General features: G+C 37.0%; 1 protein-coding gene across 2 annotated transcripts in view; it reads right to left on the reverse strand.

Moving 5' to 3' along the window:
• Positions 1-6,839: 6,839 nt before the first annotated feature.
• Positions 6,840-13,775, reverse strand: part of Tmprss11a (transmembrane serine protease 11A) — a 74,609-nt gene continuing 67,673 nt past the window's right edge. For both annotated transcript variants that reach the window (XM_021262286.2, XM_021262283.2), the window contains one exon: positions 6,840-8,910. In XM_021262286.2, coding sequence (XP_021117945.1) covers positions 8,749-8,910 — 162 coding nt within the window. In that variant the 3' untranslated portion in view covers positions 6,840-8,748. The remainder of the gene's footprint in view (positions 8,911-13,775) is intronic.

Genomic DNA, 13,775 nt, shown 5'->3' on the forward strand with positions numbered 1-13,775 from the left:
TATACCTGTACATGATATATCTTGGTTCTTATTTTTTTCCCCATTATCTGTGCACCCTTCACCCACTCTGCCCTTCCCTATTTACATATATTTCATTTCCTTTTTTTCTTTTCTCATAGTTTTTCCTTTCACTCTTTTCCTTTCCCCTTCCCCTCCCTTCACCCCTTCATCTTTGGACCTTTTTTCCTGTTTCAAATTGTCAATTATTCATTTTAATCATTTTAACCCTTGTTTACACTATCAGTTTCTCACACTAGTGAAACTATTCCATATTTACACATGTGTGTCCTATTTATTTCACTTAAGAGTATGGCCTCTATATGCATCCATTTAGCCATAAATGACTCTAGTTTCTCATTCTTTATGGCTGAGTAGTACTCCATTTTGTAAAAGAACCACATCTTCTTTATCCAGTTTCCAATTGATGGGCACTTGGGCTGCTTCCAAGCTTTAGCTATTACAAACTGTGTTGCTATGAACATGGGTGCACATATATCACTGTGGTATGATTCTTTTAATTCTTTTGGGAAGATACCCAGCAGGGGAATAGCTGGGTCAAATGGGACCTCTAGTCTTAGTTCTTTGAGATATCTCCATACTGACTTCCAAAGTGGTCGCACCAGTCTGCACTCCCACCAGCAATGGAGAAGGGTTCCTTTCTCACCACAACCCTGCCAGCATTTGTTAGTTGTTGATTTCTTGATAGCAGCCATTCTTTCTGGGGTGAGGTGGAATCTCAGGGTTTTCATCTGCATCTCTCGAATGATCAGTGATGTTGAACATTTTTTCATATATTTGTTTGCTGCTTTTACTTTTTTGTCTGAGAAATGTCTGTTCATTTCAGATGCCCATTTTTGAATTGGGTCTTTGAATTTGGGGGTGTCTGATTTTTTTCAATTCTTTATATATTCTAGATAGTAGTCCTTTGTCTGAGATACAGCTGGTAAAATTTTTTTCCCATATTGTAGGTTGTCTGTTAGCTCTGTTGGTGGTTTGTGTTGCAGTGCAGAAGCTTTTTAATAAGATGAGATCCCAGTTGTTGATTCTTTCTGCTAGTTCCCGTGCTGTTGAGGTTTTGTTCATGAAGTCTTTTCCTAGGCCAATGTCTTCAAGAGTTCGACCTAACTTATCTTCCAGCAAGTTTAGTATTTCTGTCTTGACATTTAGCTCTTTAATCCACTTCAATATTAGTTTAGTGCATGGTGATAGGTATAGGTCTAGTTTCAATCTTTGGCAGGTTGAAATACAGTTTTTCCAACACCATTTATTAAATAGGCTATCTTTCCTCCAATAATGGTGGTTGGCTCTTTTGTCAAAGATGAGGTGGCTTAGCATGTCTCTGGAGTTGTTTCTGCATCTTCTAATCTATTCTATTGATCCTCAGGTCTGTTCCTTTGCCAGTACCATGCTGATTTTATCACAGTAGCTTTGTAGTATAGTTTCAGGTTGGGGATTGTGCTACTCCCAGCCATGTCTCTGTTGCTTAGAATTGCTTTTGCTATTCAAGGTCTCTTATGGTTCCAAATGAATTTTTGGATTGTTTTCTCTAGTTCTGTGAAGTATATTGTTGGAATTTCAATTGGCATAACATTGAATCTATATAGTAGTTTTGGAAGTATGGCCATTTTCACTATATTGGTTCTTCCTACCCAGGAGCAAGGAATGTCATTCCATTTTCTTGTATCCTTTTCGATCTCTTTTTTCAGAGTGCTGTAGTTTTCGGTGTAGAGGTCTTTTGCTTCCTTTGTTAGATTGATTCCTAGATATTTCATTTTTTTGGATGCTATTGTAAAAGGAATTGTTTCCCTAATTTCTCTCTCAGTGAGTCTGTTATTTGTGTACAAGAAGGCTATTGTTTTTTGAGTGTTGACCTTGTATCCAGCTACTCTACTGAATCTGTCAATTAAGTCTAGAAGTCTTTTGTCTGAGTTTTTTGGGTCTTCTATGTAGAGTATCATATCATCAGCAAATAATGACAGTTGAACTTCTTCTTTTCCTATCTTTATTCCTTTTATTTCTTTCTCTTTTCTAATTGCTGTGGCTAATGTTTCCAGAACTATATGAACAGGAGTGGTGTTAGTGGGCATCCTTCTCTTGTTCCTGGTTTTAGCCTGAAAGTTTTCAGTTTTTGACCATTTTGTATGATGTTGGCTGTTGGTTTTTCATAGATAGCCTTAATCAGGTTAAGATAAAGACCTTCTATTCCAATTTTCTGTAGGATTTTTATCATGAATGGGTGCTGGATTTTGTTGAATGCTTTTTCTTCATCTATTGAGATGATCATATGGTTTTTGTCCTTGATGCTGTTAATATGGTGTACTACATTTATTGATTTATGTATGTTGAACCATCCTTGCATCCCTGGGATAAATCCGGCTTGATCAGGGTGTATGATCTTCTTGATGACCCTCTGGATTCTGTTTGACAGTATCTTGTTGAGGATTTTTGCATCTATGTTCATTAGGGAGATTGGCCTGTAGTTCTCTTTTTGGGTTGGGTCTTTCCCTGGTTTTGGAATCAAAGTAACACTTGATTCCAGGAATGCATTTGGAAGTATTGCTTCCCTTTCAATTTCCTTGATGAGTTTAAAGAGTAATGGCATTAGTTCTTCTTTAAATGTCTTGTAAAATTCAGCAGTGAAGCCATCTGGACCTGGGCTTTTCTTTGTTGGTAAATATTTTATTACATTTTCAATTTCACTCATTGTAATTGAAGTGTTTAGAATTTCTATATCTTCTTCATTTAATTTTGGCAATTCATATGTATCTAGGAATCTGCCCATTTGTTCTGTGTTTTCCAGTTTATTAGAGTACAGGTTCTCAAAGTAGGTATTGATGATCCTCTGGATTTCTTTTGGATCTGTTGTGACTTCACCTTTTTCATTCTTAATTGCATGTATTTGTGCCTTTTCTTTCCTTTTTCATGATAAGGTTGGCTAAAGATTTATCTATTTTATTTATTCTTTCAAAAACCCAAGTCTTTGATTCATTGATTTTTTTGTATTGTTCTCTTAGTCTCCATTGCATTGGTTTCTGCCCTAATCTTTATAATTTCCTCTCTTGTACGAGCTTTGGATTCATTATGCTCTTCTTTTTCTAGGTGCTTGAGGTTCTGCATTAGGTTATTTATCTGAGTTTTCTCTGTTTTCCTAATATGGGCATTCATTGCTATGAATTTCCCACGTAGAACTACTTTCATTGTGTCCCATGGATTCCTGTATGTTGTACTGGCATTTTCATTTACTTATAGAAACTGTTTAATTTCTTGTTTAATTACTTCTGTGACCCATTGGTTGTTCAAGAGGGTGTTATTCAGTTTCCATGTGTTTGTTGGGGTTTTGTGGTTTCTTATGTTACTGATCTCCAATTTTATTGCACTATGGTCTGATAATATACAAGGGGTAACTTCAATTCTTTTACATTTACTTAGATATGTCCTATGAGCTAGCATGTGGTCTATTCTGGAGAATGACCCATGTGCAGCTGAAAAGAATGTGTGTTCCGATTTTGTGGGGTGGAACACTCTGTAAACATCTATTAAGTCCATTTGTTTAATAGCTTGGTTCAGTTCTAGAATTTCCTTGTTAACTTTTTGTCTAGATGATCTGTCTATTTGTGATAGTGGAGTATTGAGGTCCCCCACTACAATTGAGTTAGTGTTTTGTTTGGTTTTTCATGTCTATTAATATTTGTTTTGTATAGTTGAGGGCATTCATATTTGGTGCATATATATTTAGGATTGTCATCTCTTCCTCTTGGATTGTTCCCTTCACAAGGATGCAGTGACCATCTTTGTCTCTCTTAATTAGTTTTGGTTTGTAATCTACTTTGTCTGCAAATAAGATTTCTACCCCTGCTTTCTTCTGGGTTCCTGTGGCATAGAGAACTGTTTTTCATCCTTTTACTTTCAGTCTATGTATTTCTTTTTGAGTTAGGTGTGTTTCTTGTATACAGAATATTGTTGCATTTTCCTTTTTAATCTATTCTGCTAGTCTATTTCTTTTGATTGGTGAATTGAGGCCATTAACATTGATAGTTATTAATAGATATTGATTTATCCTTGTCATGATGTTTTACTTTTGTTGGCTCTTTTATTTCTTATTTTTCCCCCTTTCCCTTTAGTGTCTTACCTTGCCTGGTGGCTTCCCTCTGTTGGGCCTCATGGAGTTATGACCTTCATTGCTTTTTTTCTAGGATATTGTTTAGAATTGCTTGCAGTGCTGGTTTGGTGTTCATGAAATTTCTCAGGTGTTCTTTGTCATGGAAGTTTCTAATTTCCCCATTGATTTTGAAAGATAATTTTTCAGGATACAACAGTCTAGTTTGGAAGTTATTTTCTTTTAGGGCTTGAAATACTTTACTCCAGGCTCTCCTTGATTTGAGGGTTTGTGTTGAGAAGTCTGCTGTGATTCTGATGGGTTCCTTTGTAGGTGATTTGTTTCTTTTTTCTAACTGCTTGTAGGATTTTGTTTTTCTGTTGGGTTTCTGGGATCTTGACTATTACATGTCTATGTGTAGATTTTTTTGATCATGGCTAGTTGGAGTTCTATATGCCTCACTTATCTGTATATCCAATTCTCTACCTCTGTCTGGGAAGTTTTCCAGTCTTACTTCTGTGAACAGTTTTTTTATATGAATTGTGCTTTCTCCTGTTCTTTCATGGACTCCTATCAGTCTTATGTTATTCTTCTTTGCATCGTCTAGCAGTTGTTGGATTGATTTCTTGTGGTCCCTATTTTTAAGAAATCTCTATTTTCATGGTCTGTAACCACGATCCTGTCTTCTATATCTGATATTCTATCTTCAGATTTCCTTAATCTGCTGTGGATACTTTCAATGGAGTTTTTGATCTCCTGAATATCTGTTTGAATCTGTTTCATGGATTCCATTTCTTTCTTATGTTGGGCAATCATGGTTTCCATTTCTTTCTTATGCTGGGTATTCATGGCTTCCAGTATGTTTCTGAGCTTATCTATTTTTTTTATCTGTTTCTGTTCTAGATCCTCTAATCATGTCTTTCACTCTGCTCACCATCTCTGCAGATTTCTGGGAGATTATTTCTGCTTTGAATTTTTCTAGAGCCTCATTCATCTGTTTTGTTACTTTGTCTGCTACCAGTTCAGGGTATCCAGGTGGTTGGTTATGGGACTTTTCCATCTCATTTCCCCAGGATTTACCCTTGTTGGGGTGGAAGTTTGAGTTTGTGCCTTGCTTAAATGTCTTCTCATTTTTGTTTTTGGTACTCTCCTTGGTTTAACTCCTAGGTTGATAGTTTGAAATTGCTTATTATAGGTATCTTTGTTGCTTGTAATTAGAACCCTTATGGAATGCTGGCTTCTCAGAGGTGTCTTCCAGATATAGCTGGTCTTTAAGTTATGAGTCTCTAATGACTCTAAGGCTGTCTCATTTTCTTTATACTAGGAAGGTTCATTGACTAGATCAATACCAACACCTTAGCCCAAGTGATACAATCAGCCACATCATTGCATCAAGTACATTTTTGAAAATGACATTTGGTGGTAGTTATTAATCTATCACCTTTAGCTGTGTGAATTAAATCAAGATCGAGGCCCAACCCAACATATAGCGAATAAACTCTTCAATATAACAACTTTACCCTTTGGGATGGGGAGTTAGAAGGGGTTGGGGAGGGAGGGATAGATGGGAAGAAGGATAGGGGAAGGTTAGCAGTGTGGTCAGAGGACACAGGTGAGAAGGAAAAAGAGAATAATAGGAAAATAAAGAAGAACTCCGAATGAGGACCAAAACAGGGACAAAAAGGGAAGATGAACAATGTGGGAGAGCAAGAGAGTGAGTGTAAGAGAGAGAGAAAGGAAAAAGAAAGAAGAAAAGAAAAGAAAGGAGATAAAAACAAATATTTGCAAAGAGTAGGGAAAAAAATTAAAGATAAGAGTAGCAAAAGAAAAGAAAAGAGGAAAAAAAACAAAATAATAAAACTAATTTTGGGAATAAAAAATAACCATGAAGATGAAGGGCCTCTTCCAGGGTATGTCTCTGCTGTCACAATAGACAACGTGGGCTGCAGTGTGCAGATATAAGTCAATGAGTCTCAGCAAGCTAGCCGCAGACCCATGAGATTCAGGCAGATTTCTGGCTGCAAGTCCCAAGTTGAGCTCCCTGTCCTCCTGTAGGGTTGAACTCTGCAGAGTTGTATTGCAGGTTCCAGCTGCCTTTCCCCTGAAGATAGTCCTCGTCCTGATGCGAGGGAAGATGACTCCAACTTACCCAGTACATTGGTCTGGTGGTCCGGTGTCCTCTGTGTCTTTGTAGTGTGGAACCAGGTGGTTGTACAGAGGAGTAGGGGTGGGGTGGGGGTGGTGGTGTCCAGTGGATTGCTGACTGAGTCCGCAGACCTGCCTGTCTGCAGCGGACTGATTTGGCGCGTTTCGCGCGACTCAAGACGTTGCTACTTTTTTTTGGTACCAGAGATGGAAGTCGGGTCCTTATGCTTGAGAGGCTGGCGGCGGAACCACTGAGCTAAATCCCCGGCCCCATCAGTTGATTTTTTAATACTTTTTTTCATAATTTTTTTCTAAGAAATTATTATCAGCCTTCAAAATAATGATTTTCAATAGGGCATAATTTTAACCCATAGGGGACTTTTGCCAATGTCCACAGGTATGTTTGGTTATCATAACTTGGGGGAAGGGTATGCTAAGGGTCTTTAGTAGCATCCTGCTAAATATTCTACAATGAACAGGGTATCCCTTAAGTAAAGACTTTTCAAAGCCAAAATGTCAAGAGCACCAAAGTTATGCAATCTTGCTTCAGAGTGACACAAATTAATTACCAATGAATCAAAGAAATGTATTTCTTTATAACAGTTGAGAGATTCAAAAATTCATGCTTCTGGCCAAACATAGACTCAGTGACACTGTTTGTAGAATGCTCCGATCACCAGTTTTATTAAATTTTAAATGATATATCTATATTTTCTTACATGTGGTCCAAAATTAAATGTTGCATGCACAGTTTACAAATATGTATTTCACAACTCCAATATCATTTCTTGAATCTTCACACTAAAAGTCAAAATTATATCTTACCACCACAACACATAGTAATTTACATGATCATATACACTTATTTATATGAGGCAACTGTGTCCTGAAATGAGTTCAGAGAATTGGCAGCCAGCTGCCTAAGTGAATCATTTAAAATAGTAACCTTAATCATTTCCTAATTTAAGACAGATTCAATAGTTTTTACTGAAAACTTCATAGATCTAATGATTTATTAAATGTAAACAACCATAAAGATAGTTTGTAAGAAAAAGAGCATATGGAATTGGTTCCTGGGCTTTAGGACCACTCAGGATGCAAATTACCAAGTCAGTTATATTTCCTGGCTTCAGTTTTCTCAACGGCAACATAAGTGTATGACTTGTGCAATCTTTTCTAAACTTTAAAATTTTGTGAGACTTTAAATTATGGATAATTTTTTGTGAATAAATTATGAATCTCTTCTGGATTACTTTCTTCTCAATAGTACATGGAGGAAATAATAAAGAAGTTCCATTATTCATTGTCCAATGGTTTGGCTTATATTTGTGCTGTGTGAGTAAATAATGGCCAGCCTGCAAGCCCCAGTGTTTGATAGGCACTGCCAAACAGAGTAATGTTTCCATGAAGCCTTCATTCAATTGTTGTATGGAATACAGAAGCCTAACTCTCCTAATGAGTTAATGGGACACTTTGCTTAGAAAGTATGTTTTCCTTTTCAGACTACTTTGCTCCTGTATTCCATGTGGTACATTTTTATATTTATTTAAAAACATAATTTCTTAAAACACTAGGATTCCATGATTGCAGTAGCCCTCAATCAATAGGGGTAAATTTGGTAGAAATTCAAGGGGATAAACCTTTCCTTTTTATGTAGAAAAACCATGTTCTTTGACTCTTCTGGTTACTAGTAAATTCTCAATTGTTTCCAGTCATTTAACCTTACAGTAACAATGGACAAAATCACCCCCTGGTGATCAACAAATGTTAAGTGCATCTTTAAAATAAATTCCTGGACCCATAAAAAGTTACTAGTTACCATCACCTTCCCCCAAATTTTCATAACAAAAATACATTTTGATTAAGCAATTACTATCTTGTTAACCATGTTTTCTCTAAATATATCTGTAGGGTGGTGTGTGTGTGTGTTAAAAAAAAATCACAAAAAATTTAGAGGTTTCTTCTGCCAGGCTTTGTTTTCTACCTCCTCTATAAGAGGGCCTAAAATGCTTTAAAAGCAGCAAATTTATTTATTTATTTTGGTGGAGAAACATTTGGAAAACATGGAAGAATAAGGAAAATGAAAAAAAAGCATTTGTGAGTTCTGGAGAGATGATAGGGAATTATTGAGTTTCCTGACCTCTTTGAAAGTTCAGAATGCTTCTGACTGACACCATGGCAAAGGCACCACGAGAATCTCACAGACTGTCTTCAAGCATTGGTCCTACATCTTCATTATGCTCCAATTTACTTGATTTAAAGAGCTGAATATTTCAGCTGTCATTTCAAGCAGGATAAACTGACCCATTACCTTCCAAATAAAAATTATCTTATAAATTAGCTATGCACTATTGTTTAACCAATGCGACTCTAAAATAAATCATGTAAAGTGTATCATGCTGCCAGGTTGTCACTTAATCTCACTCCATTGTACCATGCCCACTGAGTGTCTGGATTTCATGCACGTATGACCTGCATACAGCTCTTTTCATAACTTTTATGATGAGTTAGAGGCCTGTTTTTCTAGCAATCCAGCGTCGGTAATAAGTGACATCTGTGTAGACTCCCGGTTTGTTCCTTTGACCACAATTATCTCCCCAGCTCACGATTCCAATAAGATACCAGGTATCTGTAAGATCTTGTATAACTAATGGTCCCCCAGAATCACCCTGACAGTTAAAAAAAGAAAAGAAAAATAGAGAAAGAAAATCAGCTAAACATAAAGCTTATTATTTAAGATATTTTGATGAACTATACAATCTGTTGTCTGACAATGTATACATAATCAATATAGACTTATCAACTGATCAACTGAAACATGGATTTTGAAATTATTAATAGCTTTAAGGTTCACTCTGCTGCATGTTTTATATTAAAATTTAGTTTTGTTTGAGTAAACAACACATAGTTAAAAGCCAATAAAAAGAACATGAAAAGGCTTAGCATGGTCCCAGATGTAGACACTTCATGCTTAATAATTTCACATAATATCTAACTTCTTATCATCAAATAACATGCACAAATGGCTATTTCCAGCTTTACATTGTACACACTGATTTTCTATTGTGTAGGTGGGGGTTTATCTATTCAAGAGCACCCTTTAAACTCTCCCTCACAATATCATTACCTTGTAGATCTCTGATTTTGGATATCTCTTTGTAAATGTTATTTACTGATGAGTTGAGTAACATATTTTGATTCTTACCTTTCTTTGGCAGACTTTGATTTCCTAGAATTAATAACATGTTCCTTTTCATTTGGCTAATTTTCTATACATCTGTGGCAAATGTTTAATGTTCAAAAAATCTATCAGCATCTAACATAATTTTTATTAATATTTCATGATGTCATATAACATGTCAATTCTTTTATTTCCTCTGAAAATGTCCCCATATCTCCACATAGACTTTCGGTCTCAATCTTTATCTCTGTCTTTCTCTCTGTCTTTCTCTCTCTCTCTCATTTTTCACATACACACTTCTTTCCTTTCTTCTCTCTTAGAATAACTACTTTAAGCCTGGTGGGGAGCTGATTCCAAGACTCTCACTAGTCTTTTGTGTTGAATGCACAAATGTTTTGGGTCCCTTAATTTTCACTTTTTTGTTTTCCCCCTCATTTCACTGAAGTAACTTCTCAGGTGGTTTGCTAAGAAAGAGGGTATAAATTGGACATTTTTTGAATCATTGTTGGTCTAAAATTCTTTATTCTATCCTCATACTTGATGATTAGTTTCCATGGCAGGAATCTCAGGAGAAATCATTTCCCCTGGCTTCTATCTTCCAGTGCCACTATTGAGAAATTCTGTGGAAATTTGATGGTTCCTCCTTTAAAACTTGAAAGTTGTTCTCATTATCTCCAGGATTTGACATTTTATGATGATGTGCCTTGGGAAGAATCTCTTCAGTTATTGTGTCCACTACTATTTGGGCCCCTTTTCTCAGTAGGATGCACATAAGCTTCAGAACTGCAAAGCTCTGATTGTTTTAGAACATAGTCCCATGTTTTCTGTTTTCAGAACTTCTATTCATTTCATATCTGGCACTTTGATTTTATGTTCTAATTTTCTTATCTTCTCCTGTTTTCTTTTTTCTTTCCTCAGAAACTTTTTTGGTGTTATGTTCCAATTCTACTAGATTTTTAAAAGTACAATTACATTATTGCTACATTTCTGGATCCGACTCAACTTGATCTTTGGTTCTGGAGGTCAGATTGGAAGCTCTTCATGGAAAGAGAGTGAGGGCTGCTTCACACAATCACCATCTTTTCAACCCATCAACTCCTCTGTTCTCTGTTATGTATGGTGTTGCTGAATTCAAAAGGCCTCAGATTTGACTGCTGTGGAGAGCAAACTCCCTGACTCTTGAGTGTGTGTGTGTACGTGTGTTTGTTGGAGTGATACTCTGAGAAGATGGAGGAGGAGCTTTCTTGGTCAGTCAGGTTAGGAAGAACTGGGATGCTAAGTACTCTCTGTGAAGTATGTAACCATTCTCTTCTAGCTTCTAGCTCATGCCTGACCCTAATCTTCAAAATTGTCTGACCCTTTAAAATGTTGACTTTTATTTAAAATTGGTATCCAACCCTCCCTCCATCCAAGATGTTTGTTTTAAACTCACTTTGGCTAAGCCAGTTGAAACTCCTGCACTTTTTCCCTCTCTCTCAAAAATTTTGTCAAAAACTCGCTTTTCAGCTTTCTCTCTCTTTTTTTGTTCTTATTGGTTAATAATGTAAAAAAGTGAAATTTACAGATAGTCAGAAATGCATATTTTTTATTTGTTTGTTTGTTTTTGTTCTGGGGATCGAACTTGGGACCTTGCACTTGCGAGACAGGCGAGACAGGCAGTGGAACCACTGAACTAAATCCCCAACCCAGAAAAGCTTATTTTATAGGTAACAAGCAGTTTTTCAAAACTGTCTACTTTTGTATTTCTCATGGTCATTTTAATGGGTTTAGAGGAGAGGTGAATTTGAATGTAAAATTTCCATGCTTAGATATTTCAGTCTATGTATTTTGCAGATGAATAAGAAAGAGACCTAGAAAACCTGACCAATCTAAAATCATATCTAAGAAGGCAATAGAATAAAGGAGCTAAGAATTCTGACCCTTGGTTATACAAATTAGAACACATCAAAATCAATCTGAGAGTTATATAATGAAAAATCTAATTCAATCTTTATCAATTCAGATAGTTCCCAGTTTTCATCATGAATACCCATGATTCATATACTGTACATGAAGGTTTTCTGAGGCTCCTGGACCCAGTCTGGGCTCTGGAACTGTGTGTGTGTGTGTGTGTGTGTGTGTGTGTGTGCGTGTGTGTGCATGTCTTGGAAATAGATCCCAGATGTGGAGACCACTCTGAGCGAGCTTACAAATTCATAAATTGGCTTTTCATATTAAAAGTCTGAGTCTGCCTATTAGCCCACAATGGCTTGCCTGAAAAGCCAGCAGTTGGTGTGTGGGAAAGGAACAACTTCCCACACTAGTGGTTACAGTGGAGGTCTCAATGATCCCTCACGCTGTGACGTCTTGGATGGCAAGAATATAGTGCAGCTAAGGGCAGCATGACTCATACAGAAAACTCCTAAAGAGACAAAAATTAATCCATGGGAAGAAACACATTTCCCATTAATCAATGATCTGTTCCTACCAGAATATCTTGTTCCCTTGTTGCTAGAACCCTGCTTGTGTCAGTGCTTTCCACTTCACTGTTCCCTGCACTGTCTCTTACTCCTTCTAGAAGCTGCATGTTCAATAAATAGTGGCGAGCTCCAGCAGATGATGTCTTAGCCAGATAACAGCTTTGACCATCCAAGGCCCCCATTTATTTAGATCTTGTCTTGTGTCCTTTTTTTTTTTGGTACTGGAGATCAAACTCGGGACCTTGCTCTTGTGAGGCAGGTGGCGGGACCACTGAGCTAAATCCCCACCCTCTTGTGTCTTTTTAAAAAAAATCCATCCGTGGTACCCTTGGTCAGATGATTGGGAGGGCTGATCAGCCTCCAGTAGATCCCAGGACCTCATACATGATAGGCAAGTACTCTGCCACCTTAAGTATTCTCTAATAGTAGCAGTAATGGATGGTCAGCCTCTGCCTCTCTCTAAGTGCTGTTAAATAGTTTTTCAGTAGATGTGATGCCAATTATATCAGCTTAAGAATTCAAAATTATGATGCTGTCTCCATTTTCTTTACTTAGAAAATAGAGGATTTTAAAGTCCTCACAGTGAGGATCAACTGAAAATAAGATATAATAGATGCCTTAACAAGCAATATTCCTTACAATATGAGAAATATAGAAACACACACAATTATTCAAAACTCATACTGAGCATTAAAAATATATTGGGCTACCTGAAGTGAGGTCAGATGGTCATATTACCATAAGCATGGTGAGATTTATAACCTACATTGGTTTATCAGGGTTTGTCAAACTTCTTTGTGAACTAAAATCCTCTGTGGAGTTTCTTAAATGTAGATCTCAGATGCCCACGTCTAGAGAGTCTGTCCGTGCAGGGGAAGACACAGGACCTGCATTTTAATAAGGGCTCCAGTTGATTGCATTATGGGTCATCTGCAGAATACCTATAAATCATAAGTCTAGATAGACTGTAGCACAAATGCTATTGCTGTTTCCTTTATTTCTTCCCACTAATTCTCATTTCTTCTTAATTATTAACCACCCAGGAAAAATTCACTGAGCAAGGAGCTTTCAAGGTTGGAAGAATCAGGGCACAAAAGCACCAAGCTGCTATATCACAACAGAAAACTGTGAGTACCAGACAAAGGCTCAGGTAATGACACAGCAGGGTAGAGGCAGAGAATATAGCATGGATGGTCTTAGAGGCTTTCATACATATGTGCACATGCATGCACACGCGCAGACACACACACACACACACACACACACTGAAGTGTTAAGGTTTGTTAATAAGAAACTGTAAAATATGAAATTATAAACAACATAATATAAAAACAAAAACCAATATTTATTTTAATCTAATTTGTTAGTCAGAAATTCAGATGTTATACTTCACTCTCCCCACTCTCTCCAGTCACACTGAAGTCATACCTTCATCTGCTAATTTTATCTGCCATTTACCTCTGTCTTAGAGCTTCCTTCTTAGTCTAACTGGCCACATCTCACTGGGAGTAGCAATCCACGCTAACTGATCCACTGCTACCATCTCCAGTTTTTTTTCACTGTGCCAAATATTTTTTTTTACTGTGTCAAAAATGATTTCATGAGGCTCACAATTGATCAAACCACTCCTTTAGTTTAACAAACATCTAATAAGCCAAGAACTAGTTTGAGAACTTGTACATATTAACTAATTTAATATAAATACCTTGATTAAAACATTTAAATGGATTGCCATTGCCCTCAGAAAAGAGGGGCAAATAGTGAAGGTGACTGGCAAGGCTCCAACCAGCCTGTCCTCCCAGCCTCCCACCCAACCCTGGGCCACGGGGCTCTGAGTTCTGTGTTCATCAGTGATCCTCTTCCTCACCATCCTCATTTCCAACCTTCCTAGCTA

The sequence above is a fragment of the Heterocephalus glaber genome, unplaced genomic scaffold (genome assembly GCF_053883595.1).
Source record: "Heterocephalus glaber isolate CG9 unplaced genomic scaffold, H.glaber_assembly_v1.0 deba00001509, whole genome shotgun sequence".
Taxonomy (NCBI): domain Eukaryota; kingdom Metazoa; phylum Chordata; class Mammalia; order Rodentia; family Bathyergidae; genus Heterocephalus; species Heterocephalus glaber.